This window comes from Spinacia oleracea, chromosome 6, assembly GCF_020520425.1.
Source record: "Spinacia oleracea cultivar Varoflay chromosome 6, BTI_SOV_V1, whole genome shotgun sequence".
In the NCBI taxonomy this organism is placed as follows: Eukaryota; Viridiplantae; Streptophyta; class Magnoliopsida; order Caryophyllales; family Amaranthaceae; genus Spinacia; species Spinacia oleracea.
The window spans coordinates 145,983,609-146,010,351 of NC_079492.1; the positions used below are offsets into that span (position 1 = coordinate 145,983,609).

The 26,743-nt window shown below is 36.4% G+C and overlaps 2 protein-coding genes and 1 long non-coding RNA gene across 5 annotated transcripts; 1 reads left to right on the top strand and 2 right to left on the bottom strand.

The window, feature by feature from the left end:
- The first annotated feature begins 10,862 nt into the window (after positions 1-10,862).
- On the top strand, positions 10,863-15,611 carry LOC110795684 (probable glycosyltransferase At5g03795). 3 transcript variants are annotated; one of them, XR_002535385.2, is made up of 6 exons: positions 10,863-11,136; positions 12,076-12,497; positions 12,595-12,725; positions 13,184-13,532; positions 14,302-15,233; positions 15,361-15,611. XR_002535385.2 is itself a non-coding variant. In XM_022000700.2 (5 exons), the coding sequence occupies exons 2-5, from the start codon at positions 12,111-12,113 to the stop codon at positions 14,986-14,988; spliced, it is 1,554 nt and encodes a 517-aa protein (XP_021856392.2). In that variant the 5' UTR covers positions 10,863-11,136; positions 12,076-12,110; the 3' UTR covers positions 14,989-15,611. The 3 variants fall into 3 exon arrangements, 1 of the variants encoding a protein (XP_021856392.2); XR_002535384.2 differs by having other exon boundaries at positions 15,367-15,611; XM_022000700.2 differs by having other exon boundaries at positions 14,302-15,611.
- Positions 15,612-15,710: 99 nt separating this feature from the next.
- Positions 15,711-16,652, bottom strand: LOC130463843 (uncharacterized). Its single transcript, XR_008924014.1, has 2 exons — positions 16,445-16,652; positions 15,711-16,240 (listed from the first exon to the last, which is right to left on the bottom strand). It is a non-coding gene; the product is annotated as an uncharacterized lncRNA (long non-coding RNA).
- A 1,346-nt stretch (positions 16,653-17,998) lies between these two features.
- Positions 17,999-26,276, bottom strand: LOC110795673 (uncharacterized). Its single transcript, XM_022000693.2, has 4 exons — positions 24,592-26,276; positions 19,788-19,934; positions 19,431-19,547; positions 17,999-19,250 (listed from the first exon to the last, which is right to left on the bottom strand). Exons 1-4 carry the CDS (start codon positions 26,098-26,100, stop codon positions 18,654-18,656), a joined length of 2,370 nt encoding a protein of 789 aa, XP_021856385.2. The 5' UTR covers positions 26,101-26,276; the 3' UTR covers positions 17,999-18,653.
- Positions 26,277-26,743: the final 467 nt, after the last annotated feature.

Here is a 26,743-nt window from a genome sequence, read left to right on the forward strand (position 1 = left end):
AAGCAACACCCTGCTTTGGCAGAACCTATTACTCATGACCTAAGGCTTTATAGGTGTTGTATGGAAAAGCACTTAAACTCAATATTATTTTGGGACCTAAGTTTACTATGTTGGTTAATTAAAAGTGAACACATTGCTTTAAATAACCACATACATAAACTCAATAAGCATTTTAAGGCAATATAAAATGCATAAAAATAAATGTGATCCTAGTATGGCCCCTAAAAAATAAGCTCAAATCTTCTTGGGTTCCTGTTCATCTTTCTTGGATCTCCATCCTTGAATTTTTGATCGAACCTTCTTACTTCATCGAACTCATAATACGAACTTTATAATCTAATTTAAACTTTTAAATTAAATTACAACAATACAGAACGATGCGCAGATCGTATTTTAAAATTTACAAGAATACAAAACGATAAGCAAATCGTATTTTCTATCCTATTTTGGGCCATACTAGTCACTTGCCTGTAACAAAATATCATAATATTCCATACACGCATATAATATTAAAATATATTAGACAAAAATTATTTACTTATTAACTATTAATAAGCAAATAACATTTCCAAAATAATACTAAAAACTTAAACAATTTAAGTTTAACATTATTTTAATTCAATTACTATTTAAATATGGCTAGAATAATCTCATTAATCTAGAATTTGCATTCATTGAAAATTACGAATTATGCTCAAAACGAAGATCTGATTTTCCAATTTAAAAAAAAAAAAAATCAAATTACTCAAACTTTTTGGAAATTAATTGTATTTCCAACTTCCAAAACTGATTTAAAAGAGCTGATACATTCAATTGGACTTTTAATTCAAGTACTCAAACTGATTTTGAAAAATCCCCTTTCTTCTTTTCTCTTTTTTTTTTTTTTTTTTTTTTATTGTTTTAAAGCAAGAGAACAGCAGGCAGGCATGAGACCCGCCCCTGCCTCGCCGTGAAGCACAGAAAAATCCCTTCACGCCGGTCATCTTCCTGACCCAGTCACGCCGACCGACCCGACCACCAGAATAATTCGGCAGCCCGGCCGAGCAGCGAGCCAGGCCAAAACGACGAGTCCATCGCAACTGCCATTCAGTTGCAACAGCACGATCCTACGCTGCCTTACTGCCGCCCATCCGCCGCCCCTTTTCCCGCCGGAACGCCGCCCTAATTATCCCTCCACCGTGGCTCCACCGTCGCGGGTGGTGGCCACCCAGCCATGGAGGTTGTTATTTTAATTTGGGTAACAATTACCTAAATTAAATTAATCTTTATTCAACTTTTGTTAAAGATTAACAATTTAATTAGGGTTTAATTATCCGAAAATAATGGCAAAAAATTTGAATAAATTAACAATCCTTAAACTGGATTTTAGGGTTGTTAGAAGTTAGATTTCAATTTAAACTCTTTATTAAAATTAAATCTAACAAAAATTCAAAATTTAAGGCATAATTATCTCATTTTATTCAAATAATTCAAGAAAATAACAATTATAATCCGAAAAATTCGAATTAAATTACCAGGCAGATCTATTGAATATTCTTAACAAATAAAATCAAAAATTTTAATTGTTATCCTTAAATTTTATGATTAATCGAATTAAACATAAAAATTAACCAAATTCAATAATTAATATACAAAAATTCCGAAAATTAGTTAAAAAATTACCAAAAAATTTCGGCTATTGTATAAAAATTAGGGGATAATCAGTAGATTTATTTAACAAATTAAAAATCAAATCTTTAATTGTTAACAAATTATTTCCATGATTAATCTTATTAACCATTAAATAATTTAAAATCTGACGAATTTAATTTTTAAAAAATCCGAAAATTTTTATGTGATATTAACTGTTAATTTCGACCCTGTGATAAAAATTTCGGAATTTTATAAATTTATTTTGAGCAAAAATTAATTAAATCACGATTTAATGATTCCAATCAATTAATATCATATATTAATTTTGCAAATTCAAGCCATAAATAAATCTTCCCTTAATTGAATCAAAATAATAATGTTGCATACAATCATGATCATAAAATATTATGCAAGAGGCTAAAACTGATACCACTGTAGGAACATATAGATGCATAAAGCGGAATTTCAGGAAACAATTTCCTAACATCAATCACAGGATCACATGCATAACAATAATATAGATCAGATTAAGTCGAAAGAATAATCACCTTTGTAGCGTGTTCTCCCGTTCGTATGCAAGCTTCAAAGATCTTAGAGCCCCACTTGTTGCTCCTCTACTTAGTCCACAAGCACCAATTGAATCCCACGTATGCTAGTACGGAAGAGAACGATCACGATCAATCTCTTGCTTTGTTTGGGAAGAACGGCGTTTCAGAGAAATAGAATTAGGGTTTTTGTGTTTTCCTTTTTGTCAGATATTGAATGAACGTAATTTCTAAATCCCTGACATTATAACTATTATAATGTGAGAGTTTTAGGTTAACACAAAACCAAAGCCCAACATTCTTTCCCTTAATAGACCGGTTGCCATCGGGCCTTTTGGGCCCATTCCAATTAGTGCTTATATGTGTGACCTTATAGGATTAAATTATTTTAGTTGTAGGTCCAATCAATATTGTCCTACTAATCACATTTATTCTCTAGCAAGCAAATATGATTACTAAAATAATTAACTTATTATCTTCATAATTAATTCCTATTTGTATTTAGTAATTGCCGGAAATGTCTAAGGACATAATTCCTTCAATCTCCCACTTGTCCGAAGACAAGAAAGCAATGCTAAATTCCTTAAGTCTCTTAATGCCAAAATTTGATAACACACTGTTATTCTCAAAGTCTAGTTTCTTGATCGCCGAGTTCGAACTGTTCAAATAAAGATTAACATTTTAATCCCATTCCGCATGGCCATGCAATTTTTCAGTTCTCGCTCATCAAGAGGCCCAGACACCATTCCTATCAAATAGGAGGACTTATTCACTCTTGTATGACCATAACTCCCACTCAATTCTTAGCCCACCTGATCACTGCTTTTATAACCTCCTTTTACGGCGCGGCGTTTAACAGAGTCAAGGTTAAACTAATTGTCTCATGGTTATTAAGACATACTCATGTCTAAGGAATCCACTAAATATAGAATTTTGATTCTACTTTTAGAATCTAGTTAGGTCAAGTCTCAATGCATCAAGTATACATCCATATAATCAATTAGACATCCCTATGTCTCCATAGCCCATGGAACTGCACTATCAATTAATTACATGCTAGTCTTCTCATAAATCACTTATGTCCAATTTAGTGATTCAGACTAGGGACTTAATAAGTTGTGATTTCAGTTCACTTTATAGGGTTCCATTATCAAAACGTTTTCGATAATCCTATTTGAAAACACAAGTTATTTGGACATTTTATTTAATACTAAACCAAACAATTAAATAAGAATGAACTTTTATTGATAAACATTCAAAGCATAATAAATGTCTTTACAATTGTAAACATAAAGTAAACAAACTAAAGCCATTCTCCCATATGCCTAAGCCCCATAGACCTAGTATGACTCTCATGCTTAGGTTGAGCAAGCGGTTTAGTTAGAGGATCAGCCACGTTATCCTCAGTATGAACCTTGCTTACTTTCACATCCCCTCTTTCAACGATCTCTCGAATAAGATGGAATCTCCTGAGCACATGTTTGGATTTTTGGTGCGATCTGGGTTCCTTGGACTGGGAAATGGCACCATTGTTGTCACAATACAACTCAATGCCATTTTCAATGCTAGGAACTACACCAAGTTCACTAATGAACTTTTTGATCCAAACAGCTTCTTTTGCTGCATCACTTGCTGCAATATACTCAGCCTCTGTTGTAGAATCTGCGATGGTACTCTGCTTAGAACTCTTCCAGCTCACAGCCCCTCCATTGAGACAAAATATGAAACCAGATTGTGATCGGAAATCATCTTTGTCACTTTGGAAGCTTGCATCGGTGTATCCAGTGGCAACCAACTCATTATCTCCACCATAGACCAAGAAATCATCCTTAGTCCTTCTTAAGTACTTAAGGATATTCTTTGCTGCCATCCAGTGCGCCTCTCCTGGGTTTGACTGGTATCTGCTGCACATACTCAAAGCATATGCAACATCCGGTCGAGTGCATACCATGGCATACATAATGGACCCTACTGCAGAGGCATAAGGAACATTACTCATGCGCTTGACCTCATCAGGTGTCGAAGGACACTGAGTCTTGCCAAGTGAAATGCCATGTTGCATGGGAATGAAACCTCTTTTGGAGTTTTCCAGCTTGAACCTTGCAAGAACCTTATCAATATAAGTCTCTTGGCATAGTCCAATCAGCCTTTTGGATCTATCTCTATGGATCCTTATTCCCAAGATGTATTCAGCTTCTCCTAGGTCTTTCATGGAAAAACAACTTTTAAGCCATTCCTTGACTGAATCAAGCATGGTCTTGTCGTTTCCTATGAGAAGTATGTCATCCACATACAAGACTAGGAAAGCAATACTACTCCCACTCAACTTCTTGTATATACAAGATTCCTCTTCATTTCTAAGGAAGCCAAAAGATTTGACTGCCTCATCAAATCTGAGGTTCCAACTCTGGGATGCTTGCTTAAGCCCATAAATGGACTTCTTAAGTTTGCAAACTTTTCTTGGACTGTTTGGATCTTCAAAACCTTGTGGTTGTGTCATGTACACATCCTCTTTCAAGAACCCATTCAAGAAAGCGGTTTTGACGTCCATCTGCCAGATCTCATAGTCATGAAAGGCAGCAATCGCAAGAATTATCCTAATGGATTTCAGCATGGCTACTGGTGAGAAGGTTTCATCATAGTCAATACCATGAATTTGTCTAAAACCTTTTGCCACTAGTCTTGCCTTAAAGACATCAATGTTTCCATCTTTGTCCTTTTTCAGTTTGAAAATCCATTTGCAACCTATGGGTTTAACCCCATCAGGCAAAGCAACCAAGTCCCATACTTGATTTTCAAACATCGAATCCATTTCGGATCTCATGGCTTCAAGCCATTTCTCGGAGTCTTGACTCGTCAAAGCATTTGTGTAGCTAGTAGGTTCCTCATGTTCTAAAATCTCTATTTCAGAACTTTCAGTCAAAAGGAAATCAATATATCTCTTTGACGGAATGACGGTCCTACTAGACCTACGTTGGGGAACAACAGGAGAATTTTCCAACTCATTAGGTTGAGGGACTTCGCATGGATTATCTCCAAGTGGGACGGTAGAAGGCGCATGAATGGAATGCACCGCCTCCTGAGCATTTTCATGCTGGGTCGTCTCTGACGAGGTGTGAACCTCATCCATTTGTTGCTCATCTCGAATTTCTTCGAGATATACATTACTCCCACTTGTTTTTCTGGAAATAAACTCCTTTTCCAGAAAGACACCATCGCGAGCAACAAACACTTTGTTTTCGCTTTGGTTGTAGAAGTAGTATCCCTTAGTCTGTTTTGGGTAACCCACAAAAAGACACTTATCGGACTTGGGTGAAAGCTTATCAGAAAGTAAACGTTTTACATAAACTTCACAACCCCATGTCCTTAGAAAAGACAATTTTGGAACTTTTCCAGTCCACATCTCATATGGCGTCTTTTCTACTGCTTTGGACGGAGCTCTGTTGAGTGTGAATGCCGTTGTTTCAAGCGCAAATCCCCAAAATGAGGCAGGAAGGTTAGCAAGACTCATCATGGACCGAACCATATCTAATAGAGTTCGGTTCCTTCTTTCGGAAACCCCATTCAATTGTGGTGTCCCTGGTGGAGTCAATTGCGAAAGTATTCCACAATCTTTCAAATGATCACCAAACTCTTGAGATAAATATTCACCACCACGATCGGATCGCAATGCTTTAATTTTCTTTCCAAGTTGGTTTTGTACTTCATTTTGGAATTCCTTGAACTTTTCAAAGGATTCCGACTTATGTCGCATGAGGTAAACATATCCAAATCTGCTCACATCATCAGTAAAAGTAATGAAATACCCGTACCCTCCCCTAGCCAAAGTACTCATAGGTCCGCACACATCAGTATGTATGAGGGCTAAAAGATCATTGGCCCTTTCACTTGAGCCTGTGAAAGGAGATTTTGTCATTTTCTCCATTAAGCAAAACTCACATACTTCAAATGATTCAAAATCAAATGATTTGAGAATTCCATCCTTATGAAGTTTCTCTATGCGCTTTGAGCTTATGTGGCCTAATCGACAATGCCATAGGTAAGTAGGGTTCAAATCATTTGGTTTGTGTTTCTTGTTTTCTATGTGATAGATATGGTTTTGTAAGTCTAGTACATACAAACCATTTGATAATTTAGCAGAGACATAGAACATACCATTCAAATATGCTGAACAACAATTATTCATAATTTGAAATGAAAAACCTTCCGAATCCAAAATCGGAATAGAAATTATGTTCTTGGTAATAACTGGAACGTAATAACAATTATAAAGTTCTAATATTAAACCAGAAGGCAAGCGTAAACTATAATCTCCTACAGCTAAAGCAGCAACTCTTGCTCCATTGCCTACTCGGAGATCCACTTCGCCTTTGCTCAAGCTCCTACTTCTTTTTAGTCCCTGCATATTACCAATAATGTGAGATCCACAAGCGGTATCAAATACCCAAGAAGTAGTTGTAGCTAAATTAACTTCTATGACATAGATACCTGAAGTTAAAGCACCAGTCTTCTTATCCTCCAGATATTTGGGGCAGTTCCTCTTCCAATGACCAATCTTGTGGCAGTGGTAGCACTCATGTTGAGCAGCTACCTTAGCCTTGGGAGTGGCCTTTGGCTTGGTTGAAGAGTTCTCATTGGCAACTACCTTGCCCTTGTTCTTCTTCATGGGAGCCCCTTTCTTCTTGAACTGCTTACCTTTACTAACCATTAGAACATCCTTATGTTTAGATTTACTTGGTAAGTTTCTCTCAGCTTGAATTAGTGAACCATGCAACTCTTGCAGGGTAGCCTCCCCTCCTTGCATGTAGAAGTTCAACTTAAAGTTATGAAAATCTTCAGGCAAGGATCTGATGACTATGTCAGTTGCCAGGTCCTTAGGATAAGGGAAACCCAATTTCTCCATGGTCTGAAAATGTCCAATCAAATCGAACACATGCGGACCAACGGGCTTCCCCTCTTCCAACTTGGAATCCAGAAGTTTGCAGTTTGCTTCAAATCTCTCCAATCTAGCATTTTTCTGAAACAAAGTTTTCAGTTGCTGGATTATGCTGCAGGCATCCAGACCATCAAAACATTTTTGATACTCTGGTTCCATGCAAGCAAGCATCAAGCATGTTACTTGCAAGGAGTTATCCTCTAGAGTTTGTCTAGCTCGCTTTTGAGCTGCAGTAGCATTTTCTGGCAAGGGTTCAGGGAGAGGATTGTCAAGAACACTTTCTTTTCCTTCCGCTCTGAGAACAATTCTCACAGCCATTTGCCATTGTAGGAAGTTGGTAGCATTCAGTTTGTCTTTTTCAATTAGAGGGCGCAAGTTAAAAGTAGAGTTGTTTGCACCAGACATGATAACTACAATAAAAAGTAAAGCAAGATTCAATATAATGTTTATCAAAAGTAGCAATTAAACAAATTCAATTCACTACTACCCTTTATTCAAAATTAGAAGTCCCCATTGAATAAAGAATTAACCAAGATCCCCTCCCACTACAATCAAACGGACTTTGGCCCTGCTACTTTAATTTATAGTATTCGAGGTAAGTAAACATTTTACTAATTATAACTGATTATAACTCTTGGTAGACAGGTTAACAACTCTTTGTATTTTCCTATCTCTTAGCTTCAAAACCCAAAACTTTGTCTTTTGATAGTTTTGTTGAGTTAAACCAAACATTAACATGTAAGTTTCAAAAACCTACCCTACTATCCCCGGAATTATAAGCAACACCCTGCTTTGGCAGAACCTATTACTCATGACCTAAGGCTTTATAGGTGTTGTATGGAAAAGCACTTAAACTCAATATTATTTTGGGACCTAAGTTTACTATGTTGGTTAATTAAAAGTGAACACATTGCTTTAAATAACCACATACATAAACTCAATAAGCATTTTAAGGCAATATAAAATGCATAAAAATAAATGTGATCCTAGTATGGCCCCTAAAAAATAAGCTCAAATCTTCTTGGGTTCCTGTTCATCTTTCTTGGATCTCCATCCTTGAATTTTTGATCGAACCTTCTTACTTCATCGAACTCATAATACGAACTTTATAATCTAATTTAAACTTTTAAATTAAATTACAACAATACAGAACGATGCGCAGATCGTATTTTAAAATTTACAAGAATACAAAACGATAAGCAAATCGTATTTTCTATCCTATTTTGGGCCATACTAGTCACTTGCCTGTAACAAAATATCATAATATTCCATACACGCATATAATATTAAAATATATTAGACAAAAATTATTTACTTATTAACTATTAATAAGCAAATAACATTTCCAAAATAATACTAAAAACTTAAACAATTTAAGTTTAACATTATTTTAATTCAATTACTATTTAAATATGGCTAGAATAATCTCATTAATCTAGAATTTGCATTCATTGAAAATTACGAATTATGCTCAAAACGAAGATCTGATTTTCCAATTTAAAAAAAAAAAAATCAAATTACTCAAACTTTTTGGAAATTAATTGTATTTCCAACTTCCAAAACTGATTTAAAAGAGCTGATACATTCAATTGGACTTTTAATTCAAGTACTCAAACTGATTTTGAAAAATCCCCTTTCTTCTTTTCTCTTTTTTTTTTTTTTTTTTTTTTATTGTTTTAAAGCAAGAGAACAGCAGGCAGGCATGAGACCCGCCCCTGCCTCGCCGTGAAGCACAGAAAAATCCCTTCACGCCGGTCATCTTCCTGACCCAGTCACGCCGACCGACCCGACCACCAGAATAATTCGGCAGCCCGGCCGAGCAGCGAGCCAGGCCAAAACGACGAGTCCATCGCAACTGCCATTCAGTTGCAACAGCACGATCCTACGCTGCCTTACTGCCGCCCATCCGCCGCCCCTTTTCCCGCCGGAACGCCGCCCTAATTATCCCTCCACCGTGGCTCCACCGTCGCGGGTGGTGGCCACCCAGCCATGGAGGTTGTTATTTTAATTTGGGTAACAATTACCTAAATTAAATTAATCTTTATTCAACTTTTGTTAAAGATTAACAATTTAATTAGGGTTTAATTATCCGAAAATAATGGCAAAAAATTTGAATAAATTAACAATCCTTAAACTGGATTTTAGGGTTGTTAGAAGTTAGATTTCAATTTAAACTCTTTATTAAAATTAAATCTAACAAAAATTCAAAATTTAAGGCATAATTATCTCATTTTATTCAAATAATTCAAGAAAATAACAATTATAATCCGAAAAATTCGAATTAAATTACCAGGCAGATCTATTGAATATTCTTAACAAATAAAATCAAAAATTTTAATTGTTATCCTTAAATTTTATGATTAATCGAATTAAACATAAAAATTAACCAAATTCAATAATTAATATACAAAAATTCCGAAAATTAGTTAAAAAATTACCAAAAAATTTCGGCTATTGTATAAAAATTAGGGGATAATCAGTAGATTTATTTAACAAATTAAAAATCAAATCTTTAATTGTTAACAAATTATTTCCATGATTAATCTTATTAACCATTAAATAATTTAAAATCTGACGAATTTAATTTTTAAAAAATCCGAAAATTTTTATGTGATATTAACTGTTAATTTCGACCCTGTGATAAAAATTTCGGAATTTTATAAATTTATTTTGAGCAAAAATTAATTAAATCACGATTTAATGATTCCAATCAATTAATATCATATATTAATTTTGCAAATTCAAGCCATAAATAAATCTTCCCTTAATTGAATCAAAATAATAATGTTGCATACAATCATGATCATAAAATATTATGCAAGAGGCTAAAACTGATACCACTGTAGGAACATATAGATGCATAAAGCGGAATTTCAGGAAACAATTTCCTAACATCAATCACAGGATCACATGCATAACAATAATATAGATCAGATTAAGTCGAAAGAATAATCACCTTTGTAGCGTGTTCTCCCGTTCGTATGCAAGCTTCAAAGATCTTAGAGCCCCACTTGTTGCTCCTCTACTTAGTCCACAAGCACCAATTGAATCCCACGTATGCTAGTACGGAAGAGAACGATCACGATCAATCTCTTGCTTTGTTTGGGAAGAACGGCGTTTCAGAGAAATAGAATTAGGGTTTTTGTGTTTTCCTTTTTGTCAGATATTGAATGAACGTAATTTCTAAATCCCTGACATTATAACTATTATAATGTGAGAGTTTTAGGTTAACACAAAACCAAAGCCCAACATTCTTTCCCTTAATAGACCGGTTGCCATCGGGCCTTTTGGGCCCATTCCAATTAGTGCTTATATGTGTGACCTTATAGGATTAAATTATTTTAGTTGTAGGTCCAATCAATATTGTCCTACTAATCACATTTATTCTCTAGCAAGCAAATATGATTACTAAAATAATTAACTTATTATCTTCATAATTAATTCCTATTTGTATTTAGTAATTGCCGGAAATGTCTAAGGACATAATTCCTTCATTACCAACAGCAGAACTAGCATATAACAAGTGGGGTCACTTGACAAACAAAAGGCGTATTTTACAGTAACTAATATTTCATTAATTTTTAAATAGTGACCCGATTACTTTACATTAGAACTCTTTAATTTATACTAAGCATTTTGGAGTTTAACAAGGTGTAAAAAAATGATACTAGTCCAGGATAAAGGACAAGCTAATTAGCTGGCTAATCCAGGAGAAAAGACAAGTTAAAAGGTTGTTAAGAACAAAAAAAAAAAAAAAAAAAAAAAAAAAGAAAAAAAAAAATCGCACAAGTATATAAAGGAGAGCCGTTAACCGCGGATTCTCGCTTTCTTCCCTCCTGAAATTTCCCCGTGTTGACTTTCTCCATTTCTTTTCTCCTTTCATCATTTTTTGGACGAATTTCCTCAAAATTACATAATTTCCTTTTTTCGATTATTTTTTCCATTTTTATTTTATATTTCGCAGCTTCTCTATTGTTCGTCTGTTGGATGCTTTCTCTGTTCTGATTACCCTTTTCTTCTCCGGTAAGTTCCTTGATTTTTCGTTTATTGATTTAGGGAATTATTTATTATTTTTGTTAATTTGTTTCAATTTTTTTTAAAGTAATTGTTAATTTCTGGTTAATTAGTTGAATAATTTTTGTTTTATTCCTAATTTTGGGTTAGGATGAAGGGAACGATTAATATATTCTTCTGGGTTTTTTCTAATAGGTTGTATAAATTCAAATTTCTGCATAAAATTGCGCTTATTGATTTGTTTGTTATTTATTAAGCATGCAAAATTAAAGAACCCGCATGAGTTTTTTTAGGTTTCTTTTCAATTTTGAATTAGTGGAGCAATTACTTTTTCCTAAGTTGAGTGTAGGTTTAGTGTTTCTAGTGGGTTAGTTGGAAAGAAAGAGGATTAAGTATGATGTAAACTTAAAATATATTATTGGCATTTGACCTTGAATGATGATTATTAGGACAAAGTATGATAGCAATGATCATAATACCTCTAATCGGATTTAGTTGTCACATTATCAGTTTAAATTACATTATTAACATTACCATTCATTTCGTACAAAAGGGAGTATAAGCTATATTATTCGGACTCGTTTACCCATGTCAGACACGAGTACATGTCTAAGTGTCCGACTCAGTTATTTACGAAAAAAGTCATGATATTGGTCCAAATTGGATTGTCCAGTGTCCATACTCATGTCCAAGTGTCAGAGGATCCGACACGGGTAGTTGAGGCAAAATGAAGAGTCCAAGTAACATTGATATAAGTATATAGTTGTATAAGTTACTCAAAGAGTTGCATATGGACATCTATAGAATTTCTAGTGTTATGAAAACTTACATATATACTTGTATAGTTGTATGTATTAACCATTTAACGGCCCATTTGGTTGGTGGTATCAAATGTAAAGTTTAACCATTAGGTTCTTATTAGATCATTTGAATTTTTCATCATGGCAGGGGAGGTTCTAAGAAGTGAAACAGTTGGAGATGAGATGAACAAATTACTAAAACGGCTAATCGTGTTATTAGTGTACAAAATCGATTGGAGAAAACTGTTTGTTATATTAGCCATTGTAACAATACTGGGTATTGTTCTTCAAATTAGTCTCCTTCCATTCCCACTATGGCTTCAATCTCCATTAATCAGAGTTTCAACTGCTAAGGATTTGAGTAGTTCATTGCAATTAACCTTAACACATGGAAAACATTGGCCGTTGCGCCAAATATCGGTTCCTGTTCCATTGAATTCGTCGAGTGGTCTAACAAAGAGAGTACACAGTGTACAAAGGAGAAGAAAAAGGAGGAGAAAGCGGGAAGATGATTTTCAAGTTCCAATACCACCACCTCCTCCTCCTCGAACTCCACCGACACCCTTGGAGGTATCTTCGGATTTCTAATATCACCTTAAAGTTTTCGTACACAAAGAATGTGATTTTAACATAACTTGATTTAGTTATTTTTTTTGGCCTTTGGTAGAGACATGTATGGTCCTTATCCCCTAAGGAAGCACTTTTGTATGCTAAAAAGGAGTTGAAGAATGCTCCATTTGTTGCCAATGATTCTGATCTGTATGCACCTATCTTTAAGAATGTCTCTATCTTCAAAAGGTATGCTCATGTCTGCGTTTTGTAATGAATTACTTGTGAAGTTCCAGCTTTGTGTCCTTAGAAATGTGAATCATTGAACTATTGAGTGATGATATATGGTGGATTCTAGTGACATTATCGTTCATTTTATCGAATGCATTATGAAAAAGGAAATGTTAAGTGTTGTAACGGAAGCAAGAAAGATAATTAAGAACGCAAATAAAAAACACAGAGATTTAACGTGGTTCACTAGCAATATGTTAGCTACGTCCACATGCAGAGGAGAGGGAAATTTTATTGATCTTGATGGGTACAGATTACAAAATACAATTAGGTTATGACCTACAGAGTTTATATAGTACTATCTAGACAGATGAAAAAGTGTTTGCAGTGAATGTGATTCTCCTATATTACACCCTGCATTCTAAATTGTCAAGAAGTAGTCTTTTACTCTCTAATTTTCTGACATCCAACTGTAGGAGTTATGAACTGATGGAACTCATACTTAAAGTATATGTTTATCCGGATGGAAGCCCACCAATATTTCATGAACCACATCTTAGCGGAATTTATGCGTCTGAGGGATGGTTTATGAAGTTGTTAGAAGGGAACAGGCAGTTTGTTACCAGAAACCCAGAAAAGGCTCACTTGTTCTATCTGCCATATAGTGCTCGTCAACTTCAGCAAGCGATTTACGTACAAGGATCACATAATCTGGCCCCACTTTCTCTTTTCATAAGAGACTATGTGAACATGCTGTCTGCAAAGTATCCTTTCTGGAACCGCACTCATGGAGCAGATCACTTTCTAGTGGCTTGTCATGATTGGGTATCTATCTATCTATCTCATTTAGTCATTTACTACCTTGAGTTCTTATACTTCATGAAAATTACTTTACTTTTTCTGCCACATTTGATCTGGGGTCATTTTCAAGGAACTTGGCTAAAATTTTATAACTATTTTCTACTCCATATGTTTCAATTTTTACAGCTCTGCTGTACCAATTTAGTCTCTCTTAGTTAGAATTCGTACATTTCGTACCAAATTGTAATCAGAAGTGTCAGTTTACCTTAGTTTTTCTGTGTAGGCAAGCCCTTGTGAGGTTTTTCCTCTAAAAACAACTAACTAATGACACTACAAAATTATGTTTTTATTAGAAACGGATTTTGAGACAGATACGATAAGCATCTCAATTTGAGACGGATCACTAAAAAAAATTCTCTAAACAAAATTTGAGATTGAATTATATATGGAACTCAAAAAAACCCGTCTCAAATTTGTAATGTATAAGCCAAAAGTCCTTCTCAAAGATTTTGAGTCAACCTCTATAGGGACGCCCTATCTCCGTCTCAAATCCGTCTCTAATCATCATTTTGAGACGGATATGAACAAATTAGAGACGAAATTCTTCATCTCTATAAAGTGATTATTTTGTAGTGTGAGGATGTAAGCAGTATCAGTTCATCTTTAATCAAACAGCAACTGTATAGCCAAATCACTTTTTTTTACCTGGCTTCCTTCAATTTTGTTTTCTAACCTTTTTTCCGCCTTGGATTACACTTAACCCTGTACTTACACAAAATTGATGTATTTTCAGGGACCTTACACATTAAAGGCGCATGAGGAGTTAGTGAAGAACTCAATAAAAGCAGTTTGTAATGCTGATTTATCTGAAGGAATTTTCAAGTTCGGAAAAGATGTATCCCTCCCCGAAACCACCATAAGAATGCCAAGGAGACCTCTTCGAAACATTGGTGGTGGGATGAGAGTATCACAACGCCCAATCCTAGCTTTCTTCGCTGGAAACATGCATGGAAGAGTTCGTCCTTTACTTCTCAAGCATTGGCATAACAAAGATGAGTCTATGCGGATTTACGGACCTTTACCTCGTAGTGTGTCTAAGAAAATGTCATATATTCAACACATGAAATCTAGCAAGTTCTGCATTTGTCCAATGGGTTATGAAGTTAACAGTCCAAGGATAGTCGAGGCTATATACTATGAATGTGTTCCGGTAATTATAGCTGATAATTTTGTTCCTCCGTTTGATGATGTTCTTGATTGGAGCGCCTTTTCTGTGATAGTGGCTGAAAAGGATATTGCCAAGTTAAAGGAAATTCTCGAGGGAATTCCACTGAATCGGTATTTGAAAATGCTTCAGAACTTGAAAATGCTTCAGAGACATTTCCTTTGGAATTTGAGGCCGGTTAAGTATGATTTGTTCCATGTGATCTTGCATTCAATATGGCTTAGCAGACTAAACCAGATTCAAATTCCTGATTAGCAGAAGATTATGTGTGTTTTGCTGATTCAGTTATGCCATGAAACATTTGCTGTTATACATTGGGCGAAGAATGTGTTCCTTTTCAGAGAAAGTGGGTGCAAAAATTGTAAATATTGCAACTTCACTGCTCATCTTTATGCTGCTGCAATGGCATTTTGCTTCAACATAGTTGAAAGTTTACATCCACAGAAAAGGGAAGATAACTTCTATGCAATTCAGACTGAACCTGCTACTTGAAATTGCCGGTAACTCATCAATGTGGTCTTGAACTTCTATGGACCTATTGTTTTCTAATATTTGACATAGCTTGAAGTTTTATGATGATTCATGCATGAAGATTTTGACAGATGATATCTTGTTTTATCATTTGAGATGCAGGAATACCCAACAGATACGTGACAAACAAGTCTTTCGAACAGGATTATACTGTATCATAGTATATGGAAACCAACTACGCAGGAAAAAGGTTTATTTTTCATTGCTTAAACTGCATACATCAAAGCAGTGCCATATTTGTTCATTCATTTCCTTACACTGAACAAAAGGAGTTCAGACTTCAGAACACCTTTCAGTACACAGTAGTTTTTTTTTTTTTTTTGATAGGACAGTATACAATAGTTAAACACTTATTGATGTAATATATTGAACGAGCGCAGTTAATTTCTTAAGTGCCTTCCATATGTTGCATATAGGTTATAGGTGGATTTGTTAGGAAATATACGGAAAAGGAAATTACAGATGTTATTATTTATTACTGTACAGTAAAGAATGTACCATATGCTGTAAAATTCTCCATGGAATGAAATTACAGAAAAAACATACTGTAACATTGTTTAGCCTACTTCTCTGTACCCTTTTTCTTGCAATGTTTTTGTTCGCACAGGAAACTAGAAACTGACGTGATGCAGACGAGATTTGATTACAATTGTTCATCTGTTTTAAGAAATTTATCAACCCAATCCAAGCCACAGGTTTCTTCAGCAGAGCTATCAAACAAGTTCTTCATATCAATATTATTTTTACTGTCACCATCTTTAACATTAATCTCACTGTCGCCATCTTTAACAGTCTTTTCTCGAATTAATCTCCGCGCTTAAAGATGTTATTGATGTTGTAATAGCAGTAATAGAGGTACTGAAAGCTCTGTCTTTCTTGTTTCCTGATTTAGCTTTCTGCTCAAATGAGAATTCTAGTAGTTTTTTTTATCTCATTATCTGTTCTTTCTGGAAGTCTTCCTGCTATCAATGACCACCTTACAACAAAATGACAGCTTCAATTAGTCATTTTCTAAAATAACAATTTATAGTAAAAACTTACAACAACCTATCTCTTGCCTTTATACATGTGGCAAATTTTCCATTGAGTACAATTTTCGTGCACGTCGTTAAAGGTCTTTGTTTAGAAGAATGGAGCGGTAAAAGGAAATAAGAAACAAGACATATCACCAATTTCATACCGTTTCAAGCAGTGGCGAATCTTGGCCAAAAAATTATAAGGGGTCAAGGTTTGAAAATTCAACATCTTACTGAATACAAATGCATTCAGTATCTACAACACTTATAAGGGGTCAAGAAATGCTCTTCTTTAGTTGCATTTCTTGTGATCTTCGATCCTTTGCTGCCTAGGACTTGAGTGAATGCGTGTGTGTGTATGAGAGAGGGAGAGACAGAGAGAGGGGGGGGGGGGGGGGGGGGGGGGATGTTGGGAAATGAGGTGTTTAGTTGGTTAAGTTAGAGAGCCTAAAAGGAGTGTTTTGTAGGTTCTTATGTGTTGTTTAGGGTTAGGTTAAGAACTTTAATTGTGGTTTTTTTAGGATTGTAGACAAATTAATAACCATCCCAACTACCTTTCTGATCGTTGGACTCCTTTAATTATATATCATGACCTCATTAATATCAAATATGAAACACAATATCAACCAAGAACTTACTTGTTGCTACATGATCTATTTCATTAATAGAAAAGGATTCGATGCGATTTTTGTTATATAGCTAAATGTAGTTGGCGTTTGGTAAACTAAAGACTATGTTTTGCTCATTTAGAGAGCTCGATGCACAAATAAGGGTCAAATAAGGCTTTCTAAATGAGTAAATGAGCACATATTAGATAGGTTATTTCAGATACACCCGGGTGTATAATGGACACTCTACAGAGAGGGGGGAAAGTGAGTTAGTACTTTTGACACTTAAGAATTCCTTCAAACGTTTGTTGGTCACAGAAAAGATGTGATATACTCCGTAGTTTATTGGCAATATTTTGCACTTTTTTATTTGTCAACTATGTACATAGTTGACCAACATTTATGCACTTTATTTGTCAACTATGGACATAATTGACCAACATACTAAGCGGTTAACTTGTTTATTTGACTTGAGCACTTTAGCTAACTAGTAGTTACACCAAATTTCAGTTTAGATTTCAGAACATACAAAGTTGAAATTAAGCACTTGAACACAAATTAGCTGCTATTGTAGTCTTTGTGATCATTCACTACACATATACGGAATAGTAAACAATGGGTACTTAACCAGTAACAACCTATTTTGATCGTCATTTTCATAAAATAAATAGATAATAAATAATAAAATAATCATTTTCCTGCCACAGCGCCCTCTCGTTATTTTCTGCAGCTTGTGGTTTCTGCAATAATATATGGAGGCGACCATTAACGACACAGATAGCATCATTTCTCATATATTTCAGGTTGAGGATGCTGCCTGCCAAGCGTAGACTCTGAATACAGAGTTTTCACCCTTCACCTCAACCAAAGATTTTAAGTTTTCACTCTGAATACATGGTATGGGATGTGTGCATACAGTTAAGTTCTTTCTCCGAATTTAAATGTCACATCATTATTAAAAAAAAACAGACCTAACTATGTAAGATATTAGTATTACAATACATGAATACATCCCTGCTCAATGAAACCAATAATTTAATGCATTCAAAATTTTCCTCAAGCACAAAACAGAATTAACCACTATATAAAAAAATCATCAGAATACCAGAATTGAACACCATATAATCTTCACTAGAATACCAGGAAGAAATAAGGTTTAGCTGTCAAAAAGAAGCAGCTGTCATTCCCATGAAGATTAGTGACAGCGTATGAGTAAGATAAATTGAAATCATTATCTGTAGTACATTGTTCCTCTATGAGAAGTGTAGAGCATGTTTAATTGACCAAAAACGTAACGGAAAGATATTTTCTTACGAAACAACCCTAGTACAATGACACACACGAACAACATTTCAACAACGCCTATTTTCCTCCTCGGAAACAACAGAACTCGGGTTTTCCAACATCCAGCCACCAGTCCTTGGTGGCTAGAATCAGTCCTGCTCTGAAATCCACTTCTACTACTAAGAAAACTGGTTTTGCAATTTGCAGGGAATCATTTATAGTAACAGATGACCAAAACTGACCAAAACTTCAAGCCTTGCAAACTGCAGTCCAAAACCCTTCTTGTCCTCATTTTGTCCTGTTTGGACATCATCAGTCAGAACAAGTTCCATCATAGTTGGCCGATAGAAAACTAATACTTCGTATCATTCACCAAATCTACCTGTGTGCAAGTCGTATTTACAGTAAACAGAGCAAGTTCAAAAGCCGCAAAATCTTGCTATAGACAAACTCTTCCTTAATACTTCGAGTTACCTACATTCTACCAAATTGACCTAAAAGCTCTCCTCAGCATGCTGAACAGGGCAAACACAATCACCACCGATACAAACTTCTTCGAGGCAAAAATCCTCAAGTTTACTTTCAGTCCATATCTTATCATCAACCTTGATATTGACAAACGCACTGCTGAAAACCACGACACTATTGAACACATCACAACTTTCAAGAAATCAGACATACCGTACTCAGTTACTCTGTCATTTGGTACCTCCACATAAGGACAATTACCATCAAGTCCTCCATGATATAGCCCCAAAGATTGATTAAGCCAACAGGATAAATGGATCAGAAGCTTTGCAAGCCAAGCAATCTCATCATCTGATATGGGTCGCCTCAACCAATCACCCTTGTAGTTATCGTTGACAACTGAACCATTACGCAGCCTCCTGGGCATGAATAGCTCATCACGTGAGTGTTGACGTTGTTCTGTTCTCGTAGATATAGGGGACTGCTTCACAGCATGGTCACCGAATAAACAGTGTAACTTTGACTTCAAAGAGTGCAAACACTGGAGGTTGTTCGCAAGGTTATCACCGGATATTGCTTGAAGCTCTGTCTCCGCACGCAATATGAACAGCTGAAAATAATCAGAAAACAGCGTTTAACAGATGCTAGAATGTGTAAAAATTACAAAATTAGGATCAAACCCTAATAACAACCACAACCAAGAGTCCAAGACTTCTCCACTTTCACTATTATGAACTTGTTTCGGAAGAGCCTACAGAGCAAGATAGTGAAGAAATGGAGAGAAGGATACCTGAAGCAGTTGAGAGCCACCATCCTCACTATCATTGAAGAGTCTAAGGTCTTTGTTCCAATTCTCGTGTAAGAAGGAACCATCAGCATCAGTCTCACTTAAGCCATCCTCCCAATCCTGCATGTTTTACAGATGACTTGGAGTCAATGATAGAATATAAAATATCCATGCAGAAAATCTAATATACAGGGTTTAGATGGATCCTGGATATTAAGAGTAAAAATAAAGCATACATCTTAAATTCCTCTTCCAATGAAACAGATAATGGATATCAAAGGTAGTTATAAGCAGAATAAAAGACGAGAAAGAAAAACAAACAAAGAAAAACATTCCCCATTAAATGGAAGATAATTTTACCTGAAGTTGCTCACGGATCTGTGGAATAAATTTGTTCAGGTTATTAGCTGCTGATTTGCCAGATCCAGCAGTCTTTGAGTGGAAAGTAGCATCGACATTCTTTATGAGCTCGAATAGCTCTCTTGAAGACATTAATATGTCAATCACCTGTTGAAATTAACACATAATCATCAGATAGCTTTCCAGAAAGTTCACAACAATACTAATGCAGGACTAGACAGTTATGATGAGGTTAATTTAGCTGATACTATCACTATCTGCATTTATACCAGATATTAGAAGTTCACAGCAGAAAAACATAGTTTAGTCCTTTTTCTGGAAGGAGGGAGAAGTGAACCAAAGGACAGGATTTGCTGCAGTAGCCACTACATCATTAAGTCATGCGACATTTACACAGCCAGTCACCTCTATCCATCCCCATGGGTTCTAACCCTTCTCCCCTTTCAAAGGCGTTTGAGATACAAATGGGGGTACCATCTTAATAGCCATCAAAATAGCCCATTTTATGTTCAAAACTTGTCCATAGCTATGATATTTCAACAAACAAAAAAGGCTATTTGCATGACATTATTCAAACAGCTTTTACACTCCATAGCCCAAGCATCAATGGAAGCCAGTGCAAGCTGGCAGCAAATAAGTCATATAGGTCCAACAACTACATCTATGAACTCTGAATGTCAGATCAAAAAAATTGGAAGTGTCCTCAGTAGTTCGGTACACCATGTATCTCTAATGTCATTTCCCCCCTCAAGAGACTATCATTAAACACCTAAAACAACAATTTCAAATACGATGTTGCCTATTATAAGTTATAACGGACAGACAAACTTTGCTGACATTAGTAATTTTTCTATCATGATTAATGATTCTCTTAAGTGTTGATGAGTACAGTTCATTACTAAAATCACCACGCGACACAATTGTTAGAAAAATCAACTTACGCTTAAGAGCGCTTGTCGACAATAACATATAGGGCATAGCTGGCATACCAATGTCTTGGTCTAGTGGAAAGGATTGCACCTTTCAACCAAAAGGTTGGGGTTCAATCCCCACTATGGGCGCTTTGAGGGAGGGTTCCCTTTACTATTTCCCCCTCTCTCAAAGTGTCTAGCCCGATAACCTAGGCCGGATTGTCTCAAACTGTTGGTCGGGAGGGCCATGGTCTTTAAGAAGGAAGCTGTGAAGGACTAGTCAAGCAGGCTCTATGAAATCAACTAAAGAATCTGATGAATCTATCGAGTACATTATTTTGGTGACACTGAGGCAGAAATTTCTACAGTTACCTACGTACCTTCATAAAAGATCTATAAAGATGAAAGTAGTGGATCATAAATAACGGTCAATAAAACTTATTCAAGTGCACTTGGAAAAACCAATAAAGTGTAACTGACTAAGTAGACACTGACCAATTGGAAAAAAATCTTCAAATGCAAAGGTCTAAGCTCCGCAACTTTTAGGGCTTTCACAAATCTATATCAGTTTCCAGGTGATTGCTCAGCTTAATCATCGACACAAACTATTAAAGATCAATGAATATGCAAAATATTTCAGCTTGGCAAAGGTTTTCTGTTACATAACATGTGCCCCTCTGTAATGAACCTACCTAACCTGCCACGTGTTCCCTTGTTTTACAGCAAGAGGCAGGAACAGAAGCAAACAGCAGCAGTCAGTGAGCAGAAGTAACAGGTTGGTGGAAAAGAACCGTTGCCACAAACAACTAGAGAACAAAAGGGAGCAGCATAGGCAATTAATGAAGCGTACTAGCAGCAACTCTAGCATATAAGTAGTAGAGAGGAAGAGAGAGAGGGCATTGAGTAATTTGTATTAGCTTTTGGTGATTTGTAACCTCAAGTTACCAACTTGGAGATTAGTGGCCTCAAGCTACTGGTTGTATTCAGTTTGCACTATTCAGTGTTATTAATCAAAAACTTCTCTCTTTCTCTATTTATTGGTGTTGTATACGTATCACTTTGTTGAGGCAGGGAACGCAAGTCCATTGCACCCTCCCTCGGTTTTTTGCTATTCAATTGAAAGATATAAAAAATTTATGAGAAAACACCAATGATAGTCACTAAACCTTCTCCATTGCTGCAAAAGAGCTTGATTTTTCATTCTTGTAGTCAATACTACAATCACACCCACGATTTGACATAAATGTTACTTGGACTTGGGCACTCATGTTGGAAACAAGTAAGTGTCCGACTCAGCTATTTAATGAAATTTTCCATAATTTTGTCACAAAATGAGGTGTTGAAGTGCCTAGCTGCATATATACATATTCGAGAGGAATAAAGAGTCTAATTAACAGACATAAGCATCTAATGCTATGCAACATGATACCAGCAATCTACACTTGCAGTTCTAGTTCACCAAGACAATGTAATTCCCCAAAGCTGTTTTATATGACTTATTTGTCTGTTGTTTTATATTTATTGATGAGAAGTAGCTCAGAACTTGGTTTTAGAACAGCATGAGGCGTTCAAAGCCACAAAGGGTTTCTGATGCCAACGCGTAGGCAGTTGCATTGGGCACATGAGCTACACTTGTTGGAAAAAACCTTAATAATATATTCACCTCGTTTTTTGCAAAATACTGCATTCAATTTTAAAAAAAAAAAATTAAAGGCGGGTGATTTCTGAAGGAGAAGCGAGAGAAATAGAGGAGGCAGACTGCAGAGAGACCAGTGAACTAGGAGACAAAAGGAATGGTTGTATCTCATGCGTCTTGAGAGTGCCTCATGCGTCTTGAGAGTGCCTCATTTGCCTTGGATGAGCCTCACGTACATCCATTGTCCTTGCTGCACTTAAGTTTGCTGGAGGGTAGTGCGGCTAGTGCTTTATTGCACATTGACCTAAAGTATGCTTTTCAAATATCAAAGCTCCGAATAACACTCTTAATCAAGAAAATTCACTTGACATGTCATATCAACAGCAAAATCAAGTGATATGACTAAGATAACCAAACAGATCTACGGTGAGATAAAGAACACAACGTGACAGCTACATCAGCTGCAAGGTGTTTAACGGTTTAATGTGTGACACCATTCGTGTTTAGCGGGTCTTTAACATGCCATGAAAGGAACTAGGCCTGAACAGATGTTAAACAAGTGATCCAAATTTCCATCTAACAAACCACGTAAGGCAGTTCTCAATGTTACCCCCCTCTTAAAGGTTAGCAACTCTTGTCTGAGCACCTCCTAAAGGTTAGCAACTCTTTTCTGAGCACTTGTCAGAAATCCATTTCTCCACTAATAAAGTAAAAGCTCAAATATTGTAAAATGATCTCAATCAAGATAATTCTCTAATATTCACAAGTATCACAACCATGTAACATGAACGCACGGGGTAAAACTTAAACAGACCGTTACACGAGTTGTCGAGTTAGTCATCAAATATAATCACAACTAGACAACTATTTCAATTCCAAGAATCGAAGGTGATCAAACAAAGGTTAAAGCATAAGCATGAAAAAATAGTAATTTTAAAGCGATGCTACCTTGAAGGATCAGCTAGTCCTCAATAGCAGCAGAATGCATAAATGTGATGTATCAGTACCTAAAACGACTCCTACCTTAGATGTTGAAACAAAGAAAATAAAATAATTACTCCTTCAACCCGAAATCATATAGCATATGGCCATTGCAATTCATAAATATGCATAGCAAATCCCGTGACAACTAGATTTTTATAAGCTTTGAATGAGCACTTTCCAGCACTAACAATATGTGTAACTTATTCGTGGAATCGAACCAATAATATACGGAGTACTTCATAACACAAAGGACTGACACACCAAGCTGGCAGACAAGGATTGCTTTACGAGAAAGCATCACTACCTTCCATAACCACATTGTGGATTTAGATTTTGATAGCACATCAATATTCCAACAAGGTAACTCTTTACTCTTCTTTCTTTAGCCACTACAGCTAAAATGAATGTCAATGGGGATAACTACTTCCACCAAATATGTTATCCAATAACTTAGGTAGGTGATAAATTTCATTATTAATGTTGAACACTTCACAGTGACTTGAAGCATCATACTTGGGATTATTCTTGCGTGGACCTGATCCACAATAATATAAGTGTGGACCCAAAATCAATAGTTTTCTCTAGCACATTTTTTACACTCATGGTGACCTTTATTGTTCATATAGTAACTATAATAAATTAAACACCATAATTCTTAGACATAGTAACCATTTTTTGAAGCATAGTAACCCAATGTTTTTAAAAGCGAATTGTGACTTAAATCACATTATTCAACCACAACGTGTATCAACGACAGTACTTTGATAAAAAAAATTCATAATAATCCTAATAAAATCCAAAATAAATTAGGAATAAGTTATTGACTTTATTTTTAGGCGTGGTCCACAATAAATTTAGTGTGGACCAAGTCCATTTAAGAATTTCATACTTGTGGCAAAAATATGCAACATGGAAAGACTGTAAAAAACTAAACATGGTAATACCCAATCACTCAAGAAAATACAGCATATTTTCTTGATGCCTATATACAAATGATAGAGAACTGAGAGACACTAGATGTCTACCCCACCCATCTATGCTAATGTTAAATAGCAATAACTACCTCCAGATTCAGAAAAAACTTAAAGCAACAGATGAAAATGGAGCATAGGACTAAATTCATTTCAATATTCAATGCATTATGTACCCACATAACCATAATCTTGTAGATGCTTCTGTTTATGACATTGATAACAAAAGTAGTTCTCTTTGTTGTTAGTTAACATATAGAGAAGTGAAAGTAATAAAAGAAGCAGATATGCAAGAAACATACCCTTGATGTCATCTGGACAATCCCTTCAGCATCGGTATGAAGAAACTTGTGCGCAAAACCAATAAAATGCATGACCAATGATGTGTAGAACAGATAATTCGACAGCACATAGCCTTGCCAATTCATTGAATACTGCAGCTGATTGGAGTCATCACTATCTCTGTCTGGCCTTTTCTTAGAAGCGTCATCCATTCCATCAAGCTCTGAGAATTCTTCCTTGCTAAGCCTCCATGGTTCAATATAATTAATCCAGACTGAAAAAACCTCAGAAATATTCTTCATAGAAGACCCCATTGGACAATACAAAAATGTCCTTAGAATAAATCTATACAACGGCCTTTGGATATAGGAGTTCCAAGAGCCACCAGATGGCAAGCTGGATAAAACATAAGGAACCTCCCTAGTTTTCACAAAATCACTGGATCCCAACTTCTTGCTCATTGGACTTACACCATACTCAACTTGCTTAGTCCCATCTGTTACGACTACGGAGCTCAAATTCAAGTATTTCACCAACAACTTCACCACCTCACCCAATCCTGAAGCCGGGGGTGTCTCACCCAATACTGACCGAAATGGAAACAACAAACCAAATGATTTACACACATTCACTGCCAATGGCGAGAAGTCACTATCCACCAACCAATAGTGCACCAAGGTCTCAACCAAGAACTCAGCACGCAGTACAACAGAATCATCATAGCTCGGCGAGTAATGGAGAAGCGAGCTACGGTAAGGCTGATGTGCATTCAAGTCATCCATGGGGACAAAATCACGTAGATAAGCATACAAAAGCTTCAGGTACAAATTACAATCAATTTTCTGCTCTGACGTGCGTTTATTACCACTCGAAATCACTGGAATGGACGAAGCCCAATTTTCCAGCTTAGATTTCCTACTATTCCTAACCGAAACATTTCCAGAATTTTCACATTTACCTCTACAAACAGGATAATAAGCAAACCAAAACATAAAGTACTCAAAAATATTCAAATGAACCTGAAAATTCCCTTTGATTTCATCTTCCTTAATCCTCCCCTTAAACAACGGACAAAAATCAGATAAAATTCGACAGTCTTTCTCACTAGAGAGCAAAAACCTAACCCACTCAGGCAACCTCTCAACAGGAAACACAAATTTCACAAGAGATAACCGATCAACAGCCATAATTGAATTCACTAGGGTTCCATGAGGAGAGAGAAGATTGAAGAGTTTACCAGCGAGGTCAGAGTCATTAGAAAACGACACCGTATCGATCCAACCAGCAGCTCCGGAAGGCAGTTTCTGCGGAGAAGGCGAAGAAACATCGAACCCGAAGAACTTGCAGAGGAAAGCAGGGAAAGCGAGTGAGAAGAAATGGCGGTTTTGGTCGGGCGAGTGAGCGGAGAGGTGAGATTCAACGGCGGTGACAACGGCGGCGATTTGCGCCGGAGAATTAGCGGTGAAGAATTTAGCGGCGAGGTCGGAGGATTTGGATTGGGAATCGAGGGAGTAGGAATGTGGCGTCATTGAGGAGAGAGAAGGTGAGAAGAGATGAAAATGGCGGGTTCTGAAAAATTGGAGAGAGAGAGAGTGGGAGAGAGGGATTCAGGGAGGGTTTTAGGGCACAGAAAAGGGAAGGATTTTGAAAGGGGTGGTGGTGGTACAGTGGTACAGGTGGTTGTGATTTTTATTCTGGGGAATGAATTTTAAATGAGGGTAGAATATAAGCAAATGGCGCGTTATGTTAGAAACTTGGAAGCATACGTGGCGAGTAAAGCAGTGAAGCCGTGTGTGATTGTGTGAACAGTAAGCCATTCAGGAGTAAAGTTGGATGTGGGTCGGGCCGACCCAGAGCCCGATCCGGCACGAAAAAGCCTGGCCCGAGCAAGAAAAAGGCCGGCGCGGGCGCGATGTTGTGGGCTGGGCTTGGGCTTTAATTTTTTGAAAAAAGCACGATAAGGCACAACACGACTCGACTAGGCACGACAAAGCACGCAAAATTTTGTAAAATTAGCCTTAGGCACGACCGTCCGGCCCGGCACGAAAGCTCGTGGGCTTGTGTCGGGCCTGGGCCTTGTTTTGAACTTTTCGGCCCGGCACGATACACCGCGTGCCTAGATTGGGCCCGGCCCGTGAGCTCGACACGAAGCCCGACCCACAAGTCCACAAC

Bases quoted from the DNA above. Each gene is read 5' to 3' on its own strand.
- LOC110795684 (XM_022000700.2), top strand. From the start codon at position 12,111: ATGAACAAATTACTAAAACGGCTAATCGTGTTATTAGTGTACAAAATC. The intron at 12,498-12,594 runs GTATCTTCGGAT...GGCCTTTGGTAG, and splicing joins CTCCACCGACACCCTTGGAG to AGACATGTATGGTCCTTATC. The intron at 13,533-14,301 runs GTATCTATCTAT...ATGTATTTTCAG, and splicing joins TAGTGGCTTGTCATGATTGG to GGACCTTACACATTAAAGGC.
- LOC110795673 (XM_022000693.2), bottom strand. From the start codon at position 26,100: ATGACGCCACATTCCTACTCCCTCGATTCCCAATCCAAATCCTCCGAC. The intron at 19,935-24,591 runs GTATGTTTCTTG...TAATTTCAACAG, and splicing joins TTGTCCAGATGACATCAAGG to GTGATTGACATATTAATGTC. The intron at 19,251-19,430 runs GTATCCTTCTCT...GATTATTTTCAG, and splicing joins GTGGCTCTCAACTGCTTCAG to CTGTTCATATTGCGTGCGGA.